Below are 27,769 nucleotides of genomic sequence, written 5' to 3'. Positions count from 1 at the left end.
TTAAATTTAATTATATTCTAAACATTATTTATGTGAAAGTTCAACAATAACTTTAATTGTTTGTTTATTTTTGCATATAATTTTCAACGTATTGATATCAAAAGGTTTTGATAATACATTGGTGTATTTTATCTGCGAATTTAAAAAGCTTTTAGGTAGTAAGAATAACTTAAACTTTTCATAAATATAATCAAATGGTTTACAAATACAAGTATTAGATTAGGATACTGTTTTACTTGAATAAATTAATTTTTATACTTTATGTATTAATTAGTACAAACTTTAAAGTAATACGCAAACAATTTTCAAGTACTGTGATATTTATTGAGCGCTAGTTTTTATGAATTAAAATATATTATTTACTATTTTAATTGCTTTTAGAACATTTCGAATAAAATACTTCGGTTTTTTCGCTTCAAAACTACTTTGACTGACGAAAACTCCTGTTTGTTGATGTGTTTTTTTTTTAATATCTAAATAAGTGTTGGAAGAGGTACTTAATTTGTTTTGTTTCAATTGAAAAACTAAAATATAAAAAGTTTATGAAAAATGTTTTCTACTAAAAACCTTGAAGCTATTATAAGGCCAAACAAACCTGAAATTCATAGTAATAAAGAGCAAGGCAAATTAAGATGCCAATTGTCAAAATCCATTCTACTGAAGCACCAAAAAGGTCCATTTCCCGCGTTGTATTCGGATAAAAAGGGCATTTACCGTTTTCAAGTGGTTTAAGCAATTCTGTCTCGTCTATTTTTTCCTGATTTAAAATTTTTTTATTTAATTTTACATTAAGTGTACATAATGCTTTTAGATTTTCTTTTTCCTGACACTAATTCAAAATTGTTCAGCAAAGTTGAGCTTATTAATGTAATTGAATTTTTTTTTATACTAAGCATTTGTTTTACAAAAAAGTAGTTTTCAGTACTTCTAATGCAGGTTTTTTAAGTATAAAAATCGGTGAGAAAACTTCCGATTTTCGTATCTATTTACTATTTTTTAGTTAATAAAAAACTAATTAGTGTTATTAAACTAAAAAATAAGTATACTTTAAAACAATTGTTTTAACCTTTTTGTAGTAATGGCTATGAATTTTCTTGAAAACACCAAAACAGAATACTGAAAAAATAATTAAGTATTTTTTTTATAAACAAGATAATATAAAAATTAGTTGTCTTGCAATATGTTTATACTATTTAGTTCGTAATTGTTTTTTTTTAATATTGTAAAAAAAATATATATTTAACACAACAACTTGCATTATTTATGTATACTTTGTAAAGCGGTAATTTTAGTAGTTTAAAAAAATGTTTAACTAACGAGATATCAATGATATAAACATGACAATAGCCAATGAATTTCTGATATTTTTTATTTTGTTTATTTGTTTCACTTTAGACAAACTTGATGTTTTTCTACTCAATTTAGCAGTAAGCATTGTGTACAAAGTTCCAGGTATAAAAGCTAAAGATGCACCAACATAATGTATTGGTTTACTGTAGGTCACCTGGAAAATATTTAATTTTATATTTTGGTGTTTTTAACGACTTTGTTATAAAAGGAGGCTGTTTATGCATTCAAAATTTCAATGTAATATTTTTTAAGCTTTCTAGATTTGTATAGAACTTTAAAAAAGTATATATAAAGCAATTAATCATACATATATACATCAATATTACATACATCAATTATATTAGTTTTACAGCAATTTTAACATATTTTTTTTTATAAAACTAAGGCTTAAAGGAAATCATGAAAAGCCAACAACATCAATTAAGCTGTAAATAATGCTAACGAGCAAGTATTTATTTGGTATGTCTGCTAGCAAAAAAACGTGTGAAATTTAACTATTCAGTTGACTTGTACGTACAAATCACAAACAGGTGTTACTGGCTCCTTGAGACATACAAGTATGTGAGTTGTGGTTGTCTGTTTTATATAAGTACTGCTTACAATATTGCGAAATGTTCAGTACTTGAATAAAAATTGTTAATTTCAAACTACAACAAATATTTGAGCCGTTCAATTTACACCTGCAAAACTAACAGCAATTTAAGCTATTGAATTTTTTTTTTAATTGTTATAGATGAAATAAATGAAAAAAAAGATAGTTAAAGCACTTACGCAATTTTACGTTTTCAACCGACTGTGTATTCTTAAATTAACGGTTTATATTTTAATTTTATTAAAAACTTTAAAGGAATTTTTAAATCGCAAATAGACATTTATTATATTATTATTTTAAAAATATTTATTAACTGTTTTATTGAGACATCACTTTAATGCTTATTTAAATACACTAATGGTTTTCTGAGACAATGAACGCTTAAAAAGAAAATATTTAAACCTAATGTATGCTTTTAAACTATTAAAGTTTTGCTAAAAGTATTTTTAAGATAAAACATGCTATCAATGTGAAGCTTTTTATTACCGTTATGAAATAAAATACTTGTAAAACTGAGATGTTCTTTTTTTTTTTGTTTAGGTCTGTTTGTCTTTAAATGACACTTTTTTATTGGTATAATAGTTAAATTTAATAACTTACCTTTTTTGTGTCGCATAGTAAACTGACTAAGTAATTATTTATTATTTTTGGTATATTAAGTGCATTTTTGACTACTTATTCTGTATCATTCAAATTATTTAATCAAACATAGTTTAAATGAATAAATTTTTTTATTATTTTATAATGTCAAAGCTATGTTGTTATTAAAAATTAATATTCTTTTTTATTAACTATATTTAACAATTTTTTTTTAACTTACAGGAAAATTTCCTACAATAATTACACCAAAACAGCTGATTGAACCAAACATCAAAGTTATATTGTTAAGTTTTGATTTTTCTCCTAAATGACAGTAATATCTCCATGCTAGAAACACGACCATTAAGCCTGTTAAGTAATTTTTTAGGTTAAATATAGCTTTTAGAAAATTCTATTTTTATAAAAAGAAACAGGTTTACATATTATAAATCCTAGACGATATAAATTACATAAAGCAAAGTAATATAAAAAAAATCAGTATTTAAAAACTTTTAGATAATGACTTCGTTTTTTAAGTGTTGTTTAAAATGTATATTTTTTGAATTGTAATACTGAATTAGAATAAACGTTTTAATTTACCTATAAATCCTTCCAAGTTTAAAAGAAGTCCAAAATACATCAGTTCTGGAAATCTCGCACCAGTGTAGCTGTAATAAAAAATGCTTATTTTAATTACATTTACAAGAAATGAAGTCAAACTTAAAAATACTAGGCTAGTTGTTTAAAATAAAACATAGAAAGATTAATAATGAAAATAACTTAAGGCTCGTGAAACTAACTATTCTAAGTTCAAACAGATTAACCCCATTTACAACACAAATAGTCGAATTACTTTGTTTTTAAATTCTAGGGCTTAATTTTTTTTTTGTTTTAATTCAATAAAAAAAATTAAGTATATTTCCATTACACTTGTTTTTAAATAAATTATAATTTTTGTACTTTCTCAAAAAGTTGTACTATAAACTGTTTATAACCTAACATATGGAAAGTACCATTTTTCGACGTGACAATTCGTCTTTGCAATGGCATATCTGAAAAAATAATCCAAGTTCAATTAAGATATTGTTAAAAAGTTGAAGTTACACTTAAGAAGATAAAATAAAACACAAAAGTGTTTGCAAAATTAAATTACTTAAATTAAAACTTAGTACAGAATATTTATAAATTTAAAGGTAATAACAACAAAATAAAAAAATGAAAATACGTATAAAAAAATTACGTTGAAAGCTCTATTAGTTTTTTTAGATGAGTTTTGCTGTACAATAATACTTTCAAATAATAAAAAATTAAAAGATTAGGAAAGTTAGAAAACGAAACTATTAGTAAACCCAAGTTTTAACCGTAAGATAGGTATGTATTTTTTTACGCTAAAATTATAATCTTATCTATGATTTAACTAACGTGATAGCAAGTCCAAACATTGGTACGATACCAGCAATAACTGGAAGGAATTTCCACTGTAATGGACTGCATATACTAAAACATATAAAGTTAAGTTAAAATAAAAGAAAGTTTACTTTTTAATAATAATAAAAAACTATATAAAACTTTCTTTGTAAACTATAATAACTACTGTTTTTGCATAGATTAATAACTAAGTATATATATTATAAAAATTAGAATATATAATTTTATTAATTAAACTACTTATAATTTGTTCTAATTAAAAAATAACTTACTTTGTTTTATTTGTTAAACTAAAAATTCAAGGGGCTACTTTTTAACTTTATATCATTAAATTAAGATTTGATTTAAAAACACGTTTTTTTTTAGAAATCTTTACAAAAACTAGAACTAAAAGTGTGTATGATAATTGTGTAACAAACTTTTTGTTATCATCTGACAAAATACTAGAACGTTCAGAATTTTCAGATATGTCCAACTCACAACATTCTTTAAGTCCTTCTTCTACACTAATTAGACTAGAGACTTTTGAAAGCTTCAAGCTTTTGAAGCAGCTACTGTGTTTTCTTAAGAAAAAACAAGAGCTTTAGTTTAGTACTTTTACTAATTATAAAGTAGTAATCATATTTCTAACACAAAAGTTTTGTACAGCTTTTTTTTCGATGGTTGTATTGAACTTTTAGAACAAAAAATTTACTGAGTTTACTGTGTTTTAAGTTTACTATTAAAACGAATACATATATAGCAGGGGCGTAGCGTGGGGAGGGACACTGGCGCATGCGTGCCACCCAAAAAAAGAAAAATGTAAAAAAAGAATGTAATATCTTTATCCTTTATAGTTTATTTTTTCTGCTTAATTTGCCTTTTTTCAACTATGTTTATCTAGTCTTCAAAAAGTTAAACAAAATTTCGATTACCAATTATAACAAGTTAGGAAAGTACATGTTATTACTCAATATACTGATTCGGTGCGTAATTGCAAACGCGGACCGAAGTTAATGAAAAACTCCATAAGGAAAAATTTTATAAGTTCATTAACTTCATAAGAATTTAGACTCAAACAGTACGCAATTATAAAGCGCACCGCTGTAGTATAACCTTATGGCAGATTATTTTTCTACAAAAAGTTTACAAAAATACGTCACGCTTTAAGAAAAATTAAACAATTTTACAATTTTTTTTTATGCTACATTGTTAAGACTACTGCTAATTTTCTGAACTTTATTTTTGTAAACATACAAGATAAGCGTGTCGGCCTATGAGAAATAAACTTTGTTTGTGATTTTTATTTTTTACAAATACAATCAAATAAATTAAATTTAAAAAGTATACTTTTAACTATTTTACAAAGTTGTAACAAACTGTAATAACAGTTATAAAAAATTTGCGCACCGCCTGACCAAAATACCACGCTACGCCATGATATATAGTAAACACAAAAAAAAAACACTAACGCATTTAAGTAAATAAAAAATACAGTTTATTTAAATGCCGATTGTATAGTTACGTTCGTTATAAAAGCATAAATTATTTATTTAAATTTCAACCATTTATCATATGATAGTTAAAAATATTTTTAACATAAAGGTTGTCTAATTATTTTTTATAATTAAGTTCATTTATATGTTATTACACCTATCTAAATTTCAAATCAAATAAAATTAAAAAAGTATTTTTAATAATTACAGTCTAGTTTAATTTGTCATTTAATTAAGTAGAGCGGTTTTGAATATTTCACAACAAGCTTAGTATCTATTTGATAACTGTTAAGTGCTTTTTTGTTACCTACACATCTTAAGCAGCTTATAGAATTTAGTATAAAAACAAAAATTTAATCATTTTTTTTAAACATCTTAAAAAACCGCTTACATTGTAAAAGTTACATACTTCAGATCACCAAGTCGTACTAGATCAAAAAAAATTCGTAACATTTATTTTAGTTAATGTTTAAATAATAATTAAGTTATGACTATATTTAACAATTTTCTTTAAAAAAAATTTTGAACTTAGCATTACTTTTTAACCTGTACTGAATTTGCAAAAAATAAAAATTTTTAAGTTTGTTGTTAAATTTTTCTAGATAGAATATAAAATAACTTTTTATTTAAGATATTTAATAAGCCTGATAAAATTTTAATATAAGTTACTTTAAATTTTAAACTATATTAATAATATTAATTTATTTTAGTCGTTAAAATTAGCTTTAGATTGAAATTATGAAATAAAATATTATTACCTTGTCATAGTCGTTCCTCCAAAATAAATTAAAAGTTTTGAATTAATAACTGAAAAGTAGAGATATTATTATTGTTATAACTCATTTGAACGATGTATTAACTTGTTATATTTTATCTTATTATGCTGAGTTAGCGATTATGATTAATGTTTGTCTTTCTTTTTTTTAAAGTTTATTTGCACAATGACAACTTAAACATAAAATCGTAGGTTTATTCTAGCAAAACCTATCATTTGGAAACTAATATATATAAAGCACATATTTTAACACAGGCACCAACATATTTCAGCAAATTTATAAGTTACAAATTTGTTTAATAAAAAAGCTTTATTTAAGCCGTAATCATAGTTTTAACACCAGGTTTTTATTACTAAATAACAAGCATGCTAATATTTACTTAAGTTTTCAAGGTTTTTTTTTGTAAATAGGCTTACTAGGCTTAAGCCGAGTTCATAGCTTACTAAGGTTTTCATTAAATTCTTAGTAGATGTTTTATATAAAATACTTAACGTATGATAAAGGTAAATTCTTTTAAGTCTCGAATTTTATTTGATATATTTATAACTACTAATTGAAAATGTTCTGTTTATGTTCTAGTCTAATTGGTTAATTTTACCTTGTATACTTATACTAAAAACTTTTCTAATTGCAGTTAAATAAATAGACAATAAAACTAAATAAAAAAAATGTTATTTCATAAAACTGTTTTACAAAAAAATAAAGATAACTGAACTTTCTCAATAAGAAAATAAAAAACCTAACTCTGCACTAGTAAAAAAAGTTTGTAAGAAATGCTCGTACTGAAATAAAATTTTTGCAAATAAAGATTTTTTTTGTTAAACATGTTTATCAATTATCTACAAAGCAGTTATAAAGTTGTGACTAGAGAAAAATCATTTTAAGAAGTTTAGGAGGAAAAAAATAGAGAGAGAAAGAAAAATTCAAAAAAAAAAAAGTTGTTTTTTTTGACTTCTTTCTGGTGATATAGTTTGAGTTTACCAACGTAATACTGTTTAAAAACTGAAAATAAAAAAAATTTTTTGATGCCTAAATATAATTAAACAGTTAATTTCAATTCATTCATTTCTTTCTGTACGAACTTTAAAAAAAAAAAGTTACAGTTTCACAAATTTAAGCATAAACATTTACATTCTAAATAAACTTGTACTTTACTTTACCTAAAAAAACATTGTTCTGCTTTAAAGCAATAGTATAAACAACTATAAGTATATTTTTGTAATGATAAAAAAATTTACTAAATGAAAAACTGTATCAATTTTAAATAATAACGAACAGTGTAATTAACATAGCTTACGCCTTCACCAAATAACAAACATAAAATTTGCTTAGAAAAAAAATATTCCTGATTTATTTTTATTTTAAACGTAAGTATAAATTTTTAGAATATTTTATAAATGTTTTAAACATTATTTTCCTTTTTTTTGAATTTCAGATTTACACCACAAAAACCTAGACATGTTTTATTTGACTCAGAGAGTTTGAAGTTAAGTTAAGTTCGTTTACCTTATGATTAGTGTTTGCTTTTCATTGAACTACAAGTTTGTTAATATTTAGCTTCGTCTCAAGGTTTTCATAATCTTATGTAAAAACAACTGTTACTTATAAAACTGTTATACTTTAGCTATAAAAAGGCTATTTTTATTGATGCTTTAACTAAAACAAAATAAACATATTATACATAAATTCATTGCAATTTCAAAATATAGTTTTTTTGTTGTTTTTATTTACCCACAATTCTTCCAATGTTTTTAACACTTTAATAAAGAAATTAATCTAAATATCTTCGTTAAAAACTAGTTTTACCTAGTTACCTAATTTAAAACAGTTTTTTTCTATATATAATTTAGTATAATGGTTAACAAAACTTAACAAGATTCTTAAAACTATTATTGAAAGTCGTTGCTAGCTTTAAAATTACAAAAAATTTTACATAAACATTATCTTTAAAATTATTTAAAACTATAAAACATGTTTTATCAAGTCTTAAATTTGATTACTGCTTACTTTTTGTAAAACACTATTGCTAAAAACTAAGATTTTAAAGTTATCATTCTGTAAATTGAAATTTGCTTTTCTATTAATAAAATTTTCCACTGACTTGCAAAACGCTTGGTAGTTTCTGAAAACAAAATTTTGACCTAAAAATGTTTTTAAAACAAGAAAGGACTGAAAAAATAACTTGAGTTTTTTCTTCGTCGTTTTATATCGAGATAAGTATTTATCAGTAACATAACTAACAGCAGCATAACTTAATTCAATATTTTAAAGTTGTTATTAAGTAAAGTAAAACATATTTTTATCAGTAGGTTGACATACCAAAACAAAAAACTATTATTGATAATTTTTTTGTTTACAAAACAGTATGCTATGTAAACTCAAAAGAAAAAATACTGAAGATAAAATATACTTAAGAGAAAAAAAACATTTTTTAAGTCACTGAAACTGATAAAATTTCTGAAAAGTTAAGATTGTTTTTAATTTAATTTAAAAAGATTATTCATAATACTTCAAATTAAACTAGTAATTCTTTTTCGATATTAGTATTATTCAAAAAGGTTTTTTATATACGTCTTTTTTAATTTTTTTTTAACTGTCGAACAGTAGTTATAGTTGCATAAACTTTCAAAATCTTTACTGTTTTATTATGTTTAATTTATTTCTTTCAATCGCTACACAATATTATAATAGTAGATCTAAAATGTAGTTTCACGTATAAAATGGAATATTTATCAATCATAAATATACTTTTACAGAATGGACATTGATAAATTTCTAATAAATAAATCAGATATTTTATAATTAATTTATATTTCAAATTTTTTTTTTTGCAAACGCAAAATCTTTTATAAAACTTATTCTTTAAAAACGTATCAATTTTTTTTTGTAACTGTTTTTAGTAAACCAGCTTATTTTTATATTTGTATCAAGATACCTTTCAGAACAACAAAATAAATAAGATAACTGCTTTTAATCTATAAAGCTAAATCCTTAGCTAAGAGTTTTTTGTATCATTACTGTTTAAATAAAACTTAATATGTTTTTTCTTTCTTTTTAGAGTTTTATTTAGATTTTTTCATTACTTACAGAATCTATTTTGAAGTGAATTTGATGTTAGTTTTGCCAAAACTGTTAAGTATCGCTTTTTTATGACTTTTTTATTAAAGCAAACTGATTTATTGCTTTATTGACTAACTTCCCTTTTAAGGTTTTTTAATTGCACTTTCTTCAAAGAACTTTTTTAGCAGTTTTTTTAGTTTCAAGTTCTAAGCTAGTTCTAATAGGCCTAGCTATCGAAAGAGTTTCAAAATTAGATATAAATAAATTTAATTATGATAAAAATTACCAGAGTATTAATCGTGATAACATAAAGTCTATACATCTAATACTTAACTAGTACCTTTTCTTCTTTGAATATATGATTTTGTTTTTGTGTTGAAAGCTGATTGTGGTGTAAGATAAAAATTAACTTTTGTTCTTTGAGTAAAGTTTTTAAGTCAACGTAAAATATGACATGACAGATACTGAATCTATCCTAATAAGACTTGATTGGATAACAAGTTTACTTTTCTACCCCAAATTTTTTTAGAAGAATTTTCATCGTAAATATTGTTTAACTAAGTTTAATTAACTAGTTAAATTAGGTTCCTACTTATAAAGGTATATAATTTATTAGAGATTTTTTATCAAATTTATTACCTATTGAAACTATTTGGTAGTATGTTTAATGTTTACATTTAAATATATTGTAAGTTTTCGCCTATATATGTCTTTATACTAATGTTAATTGATTTATTGTTTAATTAAATAACTACCCTTTTACGATTTTTATATTACACCTTCTTCAAAAAACTTTTCACGCATTTTTGTTTGACCAATAAGTTAATTCTAACAAAACTACTACTGAAATTAATAATAACTAGACCTAAACAATCTAAATTATCAAACTAATATAAGTATAACTAAAAAGTAAATCGTAATAACTTAAAGAATATACATCTAATATTTTACAAGCATCTTTTGTATTATTAAAACAAAATCTTGTTCTTGTGTTAAAAGCTGAGTAGTGTTGAGATGGAAATTTGTTTTTATTCGTTGTGTAAAGTTTTAAAATCAATATAAATTAAGCCATGACGGATATTTACCCTATGCTAATAAAACTTGATTAGGTAACATGTTTACTTTTATTGACCAAAAACTTTTTATTTTGAAGGAATTTCTCCGTAAGTATTATTTAAATAAACCATTTTAAACTAACACTTATACTGGCTGCTAAAGTTATGTAACTTCTGATTTACATGTTTAGCTATTTTTACATTTATATCACTATCGTATATCAACATTTACAAACTTTTAAATACCCTAAACGTAATTATTATAAATAATAAACTTTTTTTTACATTTTATGTCAAATATATAATCTAACAGTTAAGAAAATTTTATAACTATTGTCTCGAAACTGTCAAATATTTAAATATAAAAATAAAAACAGGTACAGGCCTCTTAAACAATAAATACTATGCACATTATACTTAAGAACTAAAAGTTTTTTTTTCAAACTATGAAAAGTAATAATACTAAATTTTTAAATTAAGCTTTAAGTTTTTTTAGTTATAATTTAGATAACTAGTTCTTCTTAATATTACATCACATAATAAAAAAAATATCTTAATCTTTTAGAGATAACTTATAAATTAGCTTAAAATGAGATTTTATAAACTTAAAAACAAAATCTAGTGCACCAACTAATAAAGGTGTCTAAGTTAGAACTATTACTTCTATATAATTGTTCATCTGACAAATGAAAGTTAAAAAATATTAACAAACTTTTACAAATAAAAATTTACTTACAAGGACAGATACTGTTTGTGTTTTTTTTTTTCAAATAAGTTAATATGTATTAGTAATCGAAATAAAACTATTGCAAACAACAATCCCTAGTAAAACTTAACTTACTAATATTAACCAAATCTTTAAAAAAAGCAAATTTTTTAAAACCTAATTTAGTAAATCAAATAAAACTGTTAACTAATTTTCTTAGTTTATGAAATATGCCTTTTAGCGGCTGATAAGTTATAAGTTCATAACAAAGTAATAAAAGTTTTATTGTAGTTCTTTACATTTTTTATGACTCTAATCATTAAATTTATACAATGTTGGTTTATTTTAGTATTTGTTTAAAAGGTTCTAAATTGACTGTTACGAATATTTGACATAAAACTAAAACATATTTTCTACAAAAAAAAGGAGGTTAGAGTTTAAGTTATTGATTACCAAATAGTACATATATAAACTAAAACATTTAGTTATATAAACATGCAAAAAAAAAACAAACATTTACCCATTTTAAATTGTAACTTATGTTCAACATTATAAATAATATTACATATCTAGTATTTATTTTATTGTTAACCTACAAATAAACGTCACAATCTTTGTAAAAACTGAACTTTTGTCAAATTTGAAATTTCAAACAAGGAAACATTTAATACGTCATTTTTGAAGACAGTTTAATGTTTTGTGTTGTTTCTCCAGGCAATGAGCGCTTTAAATAAATTCGAAGCATTCGTGTTTAAAATTTAATAACTTGTATTTAAACGGTAATAAAAAATCATTCTAAAACTTATTAAAGATTTAAAAAATACCAACAGATGGTTTAATGCATTTTTATGCAAGAGCAGACATTTAACAATAAGATTTTATCATTAGACTTTATTATTTTAATAATAATAATTTAAGTTTAAATCAACTAATCAAATAAAATATGCCTTTTTTACTTAAATTTAAGCGATAAAAATTGTCAAAATAAATTATAGTATTAGAAAACATGGTTTTGTTTCTTGTTCTAGGCACATCTTGTTCCTTAATTTTAAAGTAAAAAAAATTGAAATTTTTATTAAAATATTCCATTTAAATAGTTGCTGCTTTAGAGCTTGTTATACTTTTATTTAGATTAAAATTATTTAAATCAATTTTAAAACGACTTTAAAAAACGTTTAAAACATATATAATTTTTAGACTAAAATACTTTATTGTTAAAAACAAAAAGTTACATGTTGTATAAAAGTTATGTTTTTACTTTAATACTTAATAAATTAATAAATAAATAATTAAAACTATATATTTAAAAGTCTGTAATGAGTAAACTAGTTTACGGTTTTTATTTTTTAATTGAGCATTTTTACTGCTACATTATAGCTTGACTGACGTTAAACTGTTTAAATTACAAATACTTCAAAGAAATGTTATTCAAACACCTAAAAAGCGTTTTAAAATTAAACTGACAAGCTAATTCTAAAGTCTTTCCAAAAAGTTAGCCTAAAACCATAAAAGGAAATTAAGATAAAAACTATATTAAAGATTAACTTTTGAACACAGAAATTTTATAAAAATGTTTAAAGTGGTTAAAACCCTCAAATTCATTTTTATAGTATTTCAATTAACTCTGCAAGATGCAATTTATTTATTATCAGTTGTTTAATTTTAGTTTTTGAAGATTTTTAGAATTAAAAACAAATATTTAATTTCTTTGATGTAAATAGTTTTATCATTTTATAATTTTTTTTTGTTTTCAAACTTAAACCCTTTAATATAATTATTATTTTGAAATATGATTGTATTTTGAAGAATATTTCTACTTCATAATATATGTTTATATGTGTAGTACATCTTTTTTCTACGCCTAATTAAACTCATAAGTGTTTAAAAGGCATTAAAAAATATAAAAAAACTTTTGAAGCAGCTAATCGTTTGGACGTTGTTATATTTACCTTAGTTACAGTTTATATGTTTTAAGCATTTGATATAGTTGGAATACTTTATTAACTTTTCGAATAACATAAAAGAATTTCAAAACTTTTTAGTAGTCACAACTATTTAAAAAGATATTTGGCTGTAAAATTACAAAACCAAAATGTTTCTTTAAAAACATTCAGTGTAAAACGAAAATCTAAATTAATTCAGAACGTTTTTATCAAATAACACGTATAATGTGTACTTATAGACAATTAATACCTCGAAGTGTCAAACTAGGAACAGTTTGATATAAAATGAGGCTTTTTAGGCATATAGAGTATAAATTGTGCTGTACTTTCCTTTTGAATACAACATTTAGACTTTTTAAATTTTTCAAATATTTAGATAAATATAATCCTCAAAGTTTTGTTTATAATAATGTACGTGAGTTTGTAAAAAAAACTTAAGTAGGACTATGCAGAAACAACAAACGTTTTATTAATCATTAGTATGCTCGGAAACTCCTATATTTAATAACTCATAACAAAGTTTTAGATATTTATTTCTGTTCTTTAAACTACTCAACTTATGTTTATAGTTTAGTTGTTTTATTTTAATATCGTGTAGCTTAGTATAAAAGGAATTTTGAGAAATTGAATAAAATACAATTTAAAGTTTTAATTATGTTTTTTTACACTGTCTCACTGAAAATAGTATACGTTTTTTTTAGTTATTTTTGTTTAAAAAAAAGTGTTAATATTTGTTACAAATGTATCATCTAAACAGAGATTGTGTATTTTATTTCAATAGAATCAAAATTTACACAATTGTATCAAACGGGAATAAATGAAAAATTTGTACTTTAAAACAAAAATACAATTTTACGTATAAACTTTATACAACTTCAAAAAATTCTTTCGTCTTTGTTTCCAAATTTTTGACGTCAAACAAATAAATAAACTTTAGTTTTGACAGTAAAAACATATTTTTAATAAAACAAAAACATTTAATGATATGTAAAAAACAAGTTATGTAAATTTATATCCAATAAAATACAAGTTAAGTTAGGAAGTAAAAGAGTTTATGTATTTTAATTATACGTCTTTTTTACTAGTTGAACAACTAAATATAGCATTTTTTTAAACTAAAGACTAAAATTTTTGAATTTTTTTGTACGTTCAATGATGAAGCAAACACTTAAATACATATTGAATTTTAATAAATTGTAATATAAAACTCAACATAACTTTCAACTGCGATGCAACATTATACCAACAACAAGCAATTTAATTTGATTACTAGTTAGTTTATTGAACAAAAAGCGAAAAAAAAACAAAAATTTTTGCTCAAAAAATTCTTTGGTTTAATGACCTGGATAGCAAAAAGACCTCTCGGTCATCGAGTTGCATACCAAAACTTAATCAAAATTATAATAAGCTAAAAATGAAAAATAAAGAAAATTTAAACTCTAAAACGAAAAGCTCTATGAAAAATGACACTATTTAATTTTATGACATTAAATATTTTTCTAAAAAATAAATAAATAAATAAATAAGAAGTTTCTAAAAAAATTAAAGAATTTTAACACACATATATCTAACATTATATACACATTAATATATATTTAACTTTACGTTAAAAGGTTATTTTTTATCTGAAGTTTTAATTTTGAAATTTATATAGAACTTTGCAAATAAATTACCCTTTTATATGATTTAAAAAGAGAAAAAAAAATATTAAGTTATTTTCTTTTTTTATTTGAGCAGTAAAAAAAAGCTAAAACATTGAAAAAAAAAAGTAAAGCTACATTATTCAAAAAAGTAAAATAAAACTGTATCAATGAAAAAAATTGCTTAAACTAAACAATAAATATAGAATAAATATATCATTTTAATTAAGTATTTGTGCGAAAAAGGTATTTTTTTTTTATTTAATAATTTAAGTTGAAAATAAAAATACTTCACATTTGAATAGTTAAATAAACTACTGTAAAAAAATTTTAAGAATTTTAAAGAAGTGATTTTCACATTAATTAAACTTAAATTTTATAAATGAAAATATGAAGATACGTGTTTTACGTAAAAAAAAAACAATAACAACAATGATATTAACGACAAAAAATTTCTTTCCATTAAATCATTTGAAAAAAAAATTTCTCTTTGAAAAACTTGTCTAAGTCTTAACTGAAATAATAAAAAGAAAACAACATTTGCAAACATAAAAAGAAGAATATTGCTTTGCTCAAAAAAAGGTTTTTTTTAACATAAATTTGCTTGAAACAGTTATCTTAGCTTGCTTTTTAAATACTTCATTTTCTGCTAAAATGAAGACATCTATAACTATTCTTTTTACATTTTCATGCAACAAAAAAAAAAATAAAATATATAAAAAAAGTTTGTAAGCAGAAAAAAGAAAAAAAAGTTTGTAAGTATTCTGAACTTAATTAAAAAAAGTAATAAGTGATTAGAAAAGTTTTAAACTAACACACCTTTAAGCTTACAAGTTCAAAACAATTTTTCTTATTTTTTGACCTTATGTAGTAAAACAAATGTTTAGGTATAGCAATAAATAGTAGATTTATTAAAAATAAAAAATTCACGTTCGGTTAGTAATAACTGTATTTTTTTTTATGTACAAACAAATATATTTTTGTTCTAGGTTTTCGATTTAGCACATATTTTGTGATACAGTTTCAAAAATTCCTGTACTATAAAATCATAAAGAGTATAAAATCTATATTTCAGTTTATTAACTTTAAAGAAGTAAATAAAGTAAATTAGTTTTATTTTGTCTACAATGCTTATGAACTTTACTTGTTTAGTCTATCTAATTTATCATACTATTTCTAAAAACTACAAAATAAATCTTTTTATACCAACTGATTGAATGAAAGAGTAAATTTTTGACTTGTTTATTACTGTACCAACAAAGGGGTACATCAGTGCCAAAATAATTAGCCTGCTTAGTACGTTATTACGCTCGTGCAAGTTTGATACCTACCCCATCATAAGATTTTCTACATTCGAAACGTTCTAAAATGTCCAAAATACTTAGAATTAAATCAAGTTTTTATTACACAAACAACACAAGTACAAAATGAGTAAAGTAGTTGTATGTTAGCTTTTTTTGATATATATGTACACATTATATTCAGACAAACTCTTTACATCAAATGTGTAATTTTTTACAACCAAGCAACTGAAAAGTTTAAAAAACTTATCTAAAGTTATATATGTGTAGACTGGTTTGAAAATATTTATGGTGATGAAGTTTTTAAAATTAGCTGAAAAAATGAAGACTAATATCGTTTAAACTACTAAAAAAGTGAAAATTGACTGTAATGTGCCAAATAAGTGTCAATAATAGAAGTAATTTTTAAATTATTTGTATCAGTAATGCTTGTTCAAACACAAAGTTGTTGTAAACTTAGTCATAAAGTTTCAGTTATACAACATACAAACTTATTAAATAAAAAAAATCCGTAACGTTTACAATGTTGATGACATTTAATAACTTAAATTAAATTTAAAAAAAAAACATATTTTATGATTGTTTTGTTAGATAAAGTTTTCAAAATTAACTATATATGATAAATTAATACTGCTGGAATTTCGTAAAATAAAAAAAGTTGATGTAATATCTCAAAAAAATTGGAATGATTAAGTAATTTTTCTATTCTTGTAGTTAAGTATCACTAATGTTTTTTTCAACACAAAATTGCTGCAAAATTTAATTATAAAACATTACTATTATAGAACACATAAGTTGTTAAACTAAACAATAACACATTTAAACATTTTATTTATAATTTCATTTTTTTTATTATACTTAACATAAGATTTCTTTGCTAGGTTCTTAATGTAAAAATAAAACTGTATCTTTGTTAGAACTTTAAACAGTATTAAAAACAATATATAAATTTTATTATTAAATTATTATTTATTAAATTTTTTGCATTTCTTAATTAGTTCTTTTGTTTTTACTACTAAACGTTTGAGTCTAAAATTCAACTGACTTTTAAGTTTATGGTTGTTTAACATAAAATAATGCATTTAAAACATTATTTTAAACTAAATAAACATTTAAAATAAAACGCATATAGTTAGCAAAACAAACTAATTATTTCTAAATAAATATTTAGCTCGAATTTATTTTCGACGCTCATAAAATACAGCGTAAAAACATAAAAAAATAGTTTTGGATTTTTTTATATCAAAGTTTAAGTATAAGAAGTACAGACTCATAAAACCGTATCAGAATGTGTACTTTATCTACAAATGGACTTCTAACAACAAAAAAAAAGTAAATATTAACTGTGTAAAGTAAAACTATAATAGGTTTTCTTTTTAATTTAGCTTATAACTCTTAGAAACAAAAAATAAAACAAAGATAAAACTTTAAAATTATCAATAACAAACAAAACTCAGTAGTTTGGCGCAGAAATTTTTTTTCAAAAAGCACTTGGCAACAGCTGGCAACAAATAAATTTATTTTTAACTTTTACGTTTGAATAGGATTATAATCTAATTTTAGTGTTGGTTTACGAGTTATTCTGAGCTTTTTTTTAATGGTTAAATTTTTAACGGCTGTTAGGTTGTTTCGTAATATATCATTGGTTTTTATGTTTGTTTTTATGACTAATTCTCGTTGTTAATGTTCTTGCAAAAGAAAATTTTTTCATTTATATTAGATTTATGTTTTGTAATTTTTTGACAGCATTGACCCAAAGTTGTCTCTAAAAACATTTTTCGAAAACAATAAAATAAATCAAATAATAATGAAATACATGAAATCAATCTTTAAAAACTGTTTACTAAACAATTAAGAAGTATTCATTTAGGGTATAATATAGTTTGACTCATATAAATAGAAAAAATAATTGTGTGAACTTCGTTTTAGGTTGTTTGTATTTTTTAACTAAAACAATAAAAGTAGTGGTAGTTTTAAAACTATTTAATTTGTAACACCTTATAACAAAAAGTTATCAAGCCGACCGTTTAACATAAATATTTATAAAAATTTTGATAAAAAACTCGTTTAGGAATTTCATTATAAAAGAATAGAAATAAGCTTATTTAAAAAATTAATAAAACTTACTACTTCACTTACTTAACAAAAGAGAAAACAGTATTTACAAAGACAAACTTTAATAAAAATGTTTGTTTTTAAAGTACTGCATAGATAAAACAATTATGTTAAAATTTTTAATTGCCTTTGTATATTTCATTGTCGCAATCGGCATAACATTACAAAACGGTACAAAAACGAGTACAGAATTATACTAGTAGATTTTTAAGGCGCTTTTAGGTTAATGTTGTTGCTATGTAAATGTTTAGAAAGTAAGTAAAGATTAAAGTTGATGAGGAACTCAAATATATTTTTCACATAAATTAAAAGTTCAAATTAAATTGTTTAGATTAGAAAAGTAAGTTGTTGTATACAATTATAAACTATATTTAAATGAGCATGCCTTTAACGATTAAAATAAAGTTGTGACGTTATAAACGTAACAATAAAGTCTAAAGGACAAAAATGTTAAAGTTGTTTTGAAAAATTAAAATAAAGTTAATTTTGACTTTTTGTGTAAAACAAATATGATAGTCTAAAAGAATATTGCTCACATTCTGTTGCAAAAGAATATTTTAATTTAAATCATGCTTCTCGTCAAAGTTCGTGTAAATCCATTTAGTTTCAACAGAAAACTTTGATTTTTATATCAAACATTTTTCTTCTTAATTACTACAATCGTAAAAAGTAATTTTAGTCTGCATAAAATATAAAGTTAGTGTTTAATACATAAAAATAGTTATGAAATTACTTAATTAGTAAATAACTTACTGAAGTACGAAAATACTATTTTTAGATTTAGTACTCGATATATTTCCAAGTCTAAGACAATTTGTTTGCAAACTTATCAAAACATTTTTTCCTAGGACATGATGCATATAAAAACTATTTGTTTTTCGAGTTGTACGCCAATTAGAGACAGTTTAACGTAATGCTTAGGACAAGTATAAAATTCATTTAAAAGTAAATAAGCATATGTTGGTTCAAGCTCCGTAAAGTTCATTATATTTTAGTTTTTAACTATCTTAGCAAAAAGTATTCATATATATTGTAAATATATTTTTAATTATATTTTTAAATTGAACTAAGGGTAATTTAAAACTAAATTAACATCTAGTTAATTAACTGAAAATAAGTAAATTTTAATTACATTAATTTATTACGGGCACTTAAGTATTTATAGCAATTTTAGGTTAATAGGCAAAGATAAAATAAAACTAAAAATAAATTACAAGTTATATTAAAAGCAGTTTTCTTTTAAAAATGGATATATAAATATATGTTTAAAAGCAATGAAAAATATTTTACACTTTGAAAACAATAATAAATTGTCTTTTCTTTTTTATACCATCAGTCTAAACTTATATCAGTTTATACATGCCATTTGATCAAAAACTACTTACTTCACACAAACCTAGATCTTATAATGCAAATTATATATGCATGTTTTTTTTGTAAAACGTTATACATTTAATTTTAGAAATGTTTAGATAATATCAAAAAATGTTACTTTAAAAAGTTGAAAAATTTTCATCGGTAAAAGTTTTTTCTGTATATTTAACTGTTTAGACTAATATGCAAGTTGAAAAGTCAAAAGATTAAAAAATTATTGATTTTTTTTAATTTGATAAGCTGAATACATATTAAACATAATAATTTTAACATTTTTTTTGTTTTACAATATTCTACATTGTAATATACGTATTTTTCACATTTACTTACAAGTTTTTCATTGGTTTACACCTGACAAATTTTTCACCCATATCAAGCAAAAGTTAATAAACTAAATACATATTTGACTATAAATTTTACTATTATTTTAACTAAACAGTTTTTGCATTGTGATGTACATTTAAGCACACGAACATTTTTTGAGGCGTTTGCTTACAAATTTTCATCGAGAGTAACCAACTTGAAACATTTACGTCTGGAAAAGTTTTAATCCGTTTCATTTAGAGCATCTTTTAAACAGGATACTTATACAATTTAACTAACGTGTTTTCTTTTCAATTTTAACACATTTTAAGCAATTTTAAGATGACTCTTTTTTCGATCATTACTCACACAACATTGTGGCAAATATTAGTTTTTATGATTTTACATTTTTTCATGACTAATACCTTATGTTTGTTATCTTCTAAAAACACGTTAATCAATGTCTAAGAAAACTACTTAAGCTTTTATATTTTGGTTTTAAATCGCAAACACTATTTAAAAGAAGGTAAATTTCCGATAAAAAATTATGGAACTCGTTTTATACATGTAATTTGTTTCAATCATTATAAAACTTATTGTGGATAATTTGACTATATCCATACACAATAATAGTTTGTAAAACTAAAATCTCAATAAAAATATTCTTAAAAACTGTTTTTTTAGGTCATTTATAGTTAATTAATTCAATATATGAAGGTAATTAGCAATTCTTTGTAGTTTATAAAAACACTACAGGATAAAATAAATAACTAAAGTTTAAACTTTAATGGAATCATTTTGAGAACTTGATAAAACTTTTCAAATAACGCGACTAATAATTATGACAGCAAAACAACTTGACAGGACTTGTAATTTGGTTTTTGTCATAATTTATCATTCATTTATATGCCGTTTAAATTTTCACAGTGGTAAACAAGCATATATTCGACATAATTTTTTTTCTAAATATGAATAAATTAAATAAAATATTATCAAGTATTTTTCATATACATAATAACCATAAAATAAAAAAAATAAATTCTTAAAAGCAGCAATCAGTTGAAAAGTTTTAAAGTTATTTACTCCTTAATTTAGTTTTTAAGTAACTTTAAATTTATAAAAAAAGAGCGTATATAAATATACATTTATAACACGATTAAATTCAAAACATATAAGTAATTTATTTAAAATAATATTTAAAAAGTATCATTCAATTGGTTTTTTGAACGTCTTAAAGTTTGTAAAAAAGTTCAGATGTTTATTTTATGGAGAATTGAGTTTGAATACTCTTTTTTCATCATACTATCTCATGTTTAATTTGTATTAATGGATTTACACTTTCGTAATTTTTTTATTACGTAATTTAATAGTTGGCAATCAATCAAAATTCAAACTTTAAGGAGGCATGCACATGAACTTTAAACTCGGAAAATTCAAGTTTTAACAATTCAAAATTCTCCAGGGCCACAGTTCAAAGTGCAATATATGTTTGAACAAATAGAAAACTCGTATTTATTTAGATCAATACCTACTAAACTCTTTTTTTTCAGCAAAATTTGTTTTTTTATAGATATTGCTTAACAAAAGTTTTAAAATAAAATTATTTTAGTAGTTGTTAAAATTTTCTTTTACCTACTACTTTTTAAAAAACAAGAAAAAAGTATTTTTTGATATTTTTAAGATCCATATACGTATTTTTAATTTTCTTAGAAGTGTATTACTTTTAGTTGTGGCCCTTAAAACATTTATTAAGAATTTGAATTGTCATGTAACCATGAGAGGCGTTATTTTAACACTTTTAGTATCTGTTTAAATTTAGTAAAGAAGAATAACGAGTTGTAAATGCTTTATAGTGCTTATAGAATAAGGAGTTTTTTTATTAACATTATTGATTTAAGTCTTAAATGTCATAGTTGACAATATAAAACATTTTGTAACATAAAACTTCGAACTGTCTATAGATTTTTTTTAAATAAGTAGAAGTAAAAAAATTATACGAAAGTTTTATACAAATTTGTATAACTTGTATGTTTTAAGTTTTAAGCAAACTAAAAATTAATTTTAACCAGTATTTTTGAACAATAGAATAGTAGTAAGATTCACACAAAGATTAATACGTCGTTTTTAAAACAAGTATGTACTGTGTTCGTAAAAACAAATTTGATTATAGATTTCTATAGCCTAAAACACCGACAATGATTGATAACATCTACTAGAGTTGACCTTACAGGTCAAAATGAATCCATGCGCAAATAATAACTGTTATTAAAGCTTATATCTGTCAAAGTTGAATCAAAAGCTTGACTCTGATTTTATTTTTGAATAAGAGTTGTTGTAAAACTTATTTTGTTCTCTATAAATAATTTTATATATAAGCAAACAAAGGATTTTAATGGTATAAAAAATTCAAACTTTTATTACTTTCTGATATATCTAATCTTAAATTATAAGTACTTAAGTTGTAATGATTTATTTAAAGTGAAGTACACGGCTTACATTTTTAATTACTATAAATAAGTTGATTCAAAAAAACTTTAGAATAACTTAAATTACACTGAAAACCTTTACATAACTTAAATCGTTAGTAAAGTTTTTTATATTTCCCTTGGTTGTTGAAATTAAAAATAATAATGAGTGAACTTTGTAAAGTGTCTAAATTGTTTGATGAGTTTTATAACTTTCAACAACATAAAAAATTTAAACAACTTCCGGAATTATTGTAATGTAATTATATACAAAAAAATACAAAACATTTATGCATTTAACTTTTAGTTTAAATTTAAAATTTAACAAAGACCAAGTTTTTTTTTTTGTTTTTTAGATTTTCTTATATGGTTTTATCATTTATTTTATCCGTAATTAATATAAGGGGCAAAAAATATTCAATAGTTAGTTTCTTCTTTTTATTAACAAAATTTAAATGCGACATTACAAATTAAAAACAAACAATAACTTAAAAATAACCAATTCAATCAGCTAACTATTTGAGAATTATGTAACATCGGTTGCAATTAATGCTAGCACAACTATAACAAAGCATATCGAAAACAGTTGCTATGTGAAATTAAGTAAAAAATCAATTAAGTAAAAACAAAAGGCTATAATAAAAAAAAGTGATACGAGTCTATTGTTTTAAACTTTGCACAGATGTGTTTCTAGATGTGTTTTGATATTTGAAAATTCACGAAGTTTTGCAGGGTACGTGCACTTTTAAAATACGGACAGCGTAATTATAAACATAAAACTGAACATATTTCACAAAAAAAGATCTATTTCAAAGATAGATGTAAGGTTACAAACTTTCCATTAAAAAGAACGCTTTTGATTTGTTATACAAAACTATAAAAAAAAAGTTTAAAGTACTTATTGAGCGAATATATACTGTTAAAACATACGTATTTTCACGTTCACTGGACAATAAGTGTGAGAAACTTTTCAAAAAACAACATTTTTTTTCTGTCTTTAAATTAATTAAGTGTGTATTTGAGACGAGAACTTTTACGCTAATTTAATTTTCACGTGGTTTTCTGAGAAAATGACCGCTTTAAAACAATATCTATTGTTTGGGAAGATATAAAATTTTATCAGAGGTTGTTAAAAACAAAATTTAATATCGACTCACGGATTAAAAATAAAACTTTTAATCAAACGTCACAACTTTTATATTGTTTGTTATAATTTACTATTTTTATAACTTTACGTCCTACTTGATTGACTAATAATAATTAAACTTACTTCTCTGTAAATATTTTCAAGTTTATTAGATATAATGTTTTGAATAAAGTTTTAGCAAATAATTATACTTATAAACTTCTTATATCTTGACCTATCAAAATTAATAAAGAAATTAATTACACACTTTTAAAGTTTTACAACATATTGCAAAAAGATAGTATATGTTAACATTATGATTAAAAGAAATTGAAATGAGAAAAATTTGTGGGAAAATGTTTTATTAATTATATTTCTCACAAGACGATAATGTTTTTGGGAAACTGAATTTGAATTTAAATAAATTCTTTAAAACAAGGTTTTCTGACGTTCCAAAGGGTATTGAATTAGCATTTTTAAATCACAATTTTTCGCAAATTAGGTTAAAATACATATGTAATATTTTGGATAAACAATATGTTTTATTTTTTTGGTATATATCTGAAATAGTTTACAAAATGAGAAAAATAATTAGAACTAAATAAGTTAATTTTATTTACAACTTGCTTCGTATGTTGAAGTATTGTTTGTTTTTTATTCGGACTGTAAAACGATATTAACTAAACAAAGTATAAATACGTAAAATTTATTAAGACAAGCTTTTTCTCTTATTGAACAAAGCATTTTTAAAGGGTTACTTAACTGTTTATTGACTTGATGACTTGCAGTTGTTTTATAGTGAATTTTTGATGTCGTAAATCTTCATACAATTTATAATATTCATCATTCAGTAGGTGAAGAGAAAATGATGAAAACATGAATATTTCTTGTTTATAATGAGTTGATCCAAAATCGGCTTGCTTTATTTGTTACTAAGCGGGTTTTAATAATAACTTGATTTTCTATTTATTTTGAAATTATTTTAAAGGCGGCATAAAATTTACAAATCTAAAACAAATTAAGTTTCAAGTGTTTTATGAAAAGCACATAAAAAAGTTTACAGAAAAAAAAAACAGTTTCTACGTATCAAATGTAACTAATAAGTATAAAGTTTGATGTTTAAAATGGAAAAACCTAAAATTCTCTTACTATAAAAAATATCGTTTGCTAAAGTAGCTATACTTTTTGTTATCAAACAACAAAAAACTCGTTTACAAGTGATATAAAACAAAACTTAAACTTGTTAGAAAGTGTTTTACAAAACATTTGTACTTTTCGCCCATTGAACACACTATGATAGTTTTTTTGATAAAAACCCATTGATTTTTAAACTGTTATACAATATAATTTTATAAGACCTACTTCTGTAAATGTCATAAAACTTTATGTAATTTTTCATATTAAACATCAGGTACAAGAAAAAAAAATTGTATTATGACTAAGTGTTATTTAAAGCTGTCGAGTTGTTTTATTTAATTAAAAAAATTGTTTAAAAATTGTTTTTAACGCTTTGGTGTTTGATTAACTATCAACATGATTTTTTGTTTGCATTGCTATTACATGAACTACAGCAAAATTTGTACAAACTTAAACTGTTTAAGATTCAAGTGTGTTATTATCAACATATATAGTTCTTCGTAGAAAATGTTTTTTACGTAAGAAAAAAACCTTCTTTTTTTTTTCATACTTCGTAATCTTGAAACGACTCTTTTCGACTTAAAAATAATGTTTTCAACGTATGTAGATTATATCAATTCAAAAAGGTGAAATATAGTATTTTAAGAAAGTTATAAAAACGTAAGATTATTGCATTCTGTTTCACGAAATTTAGTTGATAAAAAAGTTTCTTTTTTAGTTGATAAAAAAGGAACAATATAGAAACAAACTGCAAGATATTGTTTTGATCTCTAAAATGAGTAAAAACCATGATTATTATTTCAAAGGTTATTTATACGTTATAAGATGCAATCTAATTAAGTATAAATTCTTATACTAATGTAGATTACTTAAGTATTTATTTTAGAAAAAAAGAAAAACTCTTTTCTGAAATTTAGGTTAGTTTACTGTAAGAATTTTTTTTACGTTAAACATAAACTTTATCAGTAAATTGACATCATACAACAAAAAACTGTTTTGCTAAAAAAATTATTGTTTTTATTATTCAAAAAAAAAATTGTTTTATTTTTATCCAAACAATAATTGCTTAATCTACAATATAACTAATAGTATGAGTATTATATTAAAAATAGTTGGATATTAAACTCGCACTATTAAGCTGAAAGACAAAGGAAAATTATCGGCTTAAGAATTTTTAACTATGAACTAAACTTTGAAACTCAGTTCTAAAGTTTCTTACAAATAGTAACACCTGGATATAAGTTTAAAAAGTTAAACTTTCAAAACGGCAAATGAATAATAATCTAATTTAATTGTTTGTTTTAGGATAGGGGTGGGCAACGTAAATATTTGACGGGCCGGATCCAGATAAATATAGTCCTCAGCGGGCCGGATCATTTCAAGTTAGTAATCTTTTAAATTCAGCTGGATTTTTTTTAGATCCGGATCCCATTTTAAACATATTATCCGGGTCCAGCTAAATACTAACTTTAAACAAAGATCTAGATCCGAATGGAAGCTAATTTCAAAAAGATTTGGATCCGGTTAGATGCTTATTGAATTTTATGTTAAATTTAGTTAAGTATTCATAATTTTATATATATTATAACTCTGGACCGAATTAATACTAGTTTGTCCTAAAAAATTATAATTTGTTTATTAAAAGTTACTTGAGCCTAACATTTCAAGGTAAAACAATTGCTAACTATTCGAAATTAATCAATTTTGGAAATCCTTATCTGGAGTTTATATTGATAATATTTGTTCAAAAATTAACAAACAACACAATATTAAACTACTATTATTTAATATAATTAAGCTAAAGGAGATTCTTTACATTTTTTGCATGTATAAAAGAAACAAAACTAAAATAATTCTGATATAATAAACAGTTTTACCATAAAAAGCAAAAAAAAAAAAAAAAAAGATCTCGATGAAACACTTAAGGTTGATCATGTATTAGAGTTGTTTAAATTTAGTTGCATGACAGTTTTGGAAAATCTGCAACTGCACTGAAATACCGATTAGGTTTGAACTTAGCTTATCCTTGTTAATGTTTATGGTCAAAAAGGTTTGTTTTCAAATGTATGAAGTATTCAACAACACAACTAGTTCCATGGTCATCTTTAGAAGTTGAAAACTTTATCTTGATCAATTATATTTAAAATCTATCTAAAAATCTTATAAAACTAACAAAAATTATATGTTTGATTTCAAATTTTATTATTAACTTGTTTAAAAAACAGTTAAGCTTAGATAACAAATTACTTTGGCTTGAAACTTTAACACTTTTACTTTCAAAATATCAAATAGTTATAATTAATTTACGAAGTTTAACTAAGTTCTGTACTTTAAAAATATTATTATGAAATAGTGCACCTAAAATACTTTAATAAGGGTACTAACATAAAATAACGAAATATTGAAACAAAATAAGAAATTAATATGTATTTTTAGCATAACAAACATTTTAGTCTAATAGACTTTTAGATTAAGATCGATTTTACAAGTGAAAATATTACTAAACGAAAAACTAAAGCATAAAATTGTCACATTATACTTTAAATGTTAAGTTTAAAGAACTTAGCAAGAATCATTACACTAAAAAGAAGTCAATGAAACTTTTTTCGATCATAAAAGTTTTTAACAAGTTGTTTAAAATCTGGAAGTTTATTTGAAGTAGATATTCTTAGTAATGACTGCAAATTGGTATCAGTAAGATTTGAACGCAGCTTACTTTTGTTTATATACATGGTTAAGAATGTTTGTTTGCAAAATAACAAAACATAAAAAATTTGTAGACCAAAACAGAACAAATAACTTCATTGTCATCTTTTTTAAATTTACAAATTTTGACTTGTTAAGTAATTCATAAAATCTGTCAATTTTTCAGTTTTGAACTTTTCTTTTTGTGTACTGCCACATTGAAGTTCAACAGTTCTAATAAAATCACTAAGTACATTTTCGGTGTCAAACGTCGACGGTGATGAAATAATGTCGAATTCTTAACTTAATTGTTAAAAGTCTGCAAAACGACGACCAAACTTATTATCAAGTGAAACTATTGTCATCAATTGGTAATCACTAAACTTAATCCTATATTTAATCAAAAAGTCCTTAATCAAAAAACAATAGCAGAAAAAGTGCAAATTGTAGTCTAAACTTAAAACATTTGACAAAAATTTAAATTTGAGCAGTTTGACTTAAAAAATTTGTCGATGTTTAAAAAGATATTTTTTTTACTTTTTTAAACATTTAAAAAAGAACTTAATATTTATCTGGAAAAGACAGCAATTTTTTACACGTCTATTTTTTATGAAAACATTATGGTAGGTAAGATCATCAAAGTTACTTCAGCAAACGAT

At 22.7% G+C, this 27,769-nt stretch overlaps 1 protein-coding gene across 1 annotated transcript; it reads right to left on the bottom strand.

The window, feature by feature from the left end:
* Positions 1-377: 377 nt before the first annotated feature.
* On the bottom strand, positions 378-6,190 carry LOC145836376 (transmembrane protein 150A-like). The gene is made up of 9 exons (XM_082944185.1): positions 6,183-6,190; positions 4,369-4,512; positions 3,944-4,018; positions 3,517-3,573; positions 3,122-3,189; positions 2,763-2,890; positions 1,391-1,504; positions 596-757; positions 378-443 (listed from the first exon to the last, which is right to left on the bottom strand). The coding sequence occupies exons 1-9, from the start codon at positions 6,188-6,190 to the stop codon at positions 378-380; spliced, it is 822 nt and encodes a 273-aa protein (XP_082800311.1).
* Between the last annotated feature and the right edge of the window lie 21,579 nt (positions 6,191-27,769).

This window comes from Thalia democratica, chromosome 5 (genome assembly GCF_965202585.1).
Source record: "Thalia democratica chromosome 5, ktThaDemo2.hap1.1, whole genome shotgun sequence".
NCBI lineage: Eukaryota > Metazoa > Chordata > Thaliacea > Salpida > Salpidae > Thalia > Thalia democratica.
Note: the sequence above shows the minus strand (reverse complement) of the source record. Positions and strands in the feature narration are given on the sequence as shown.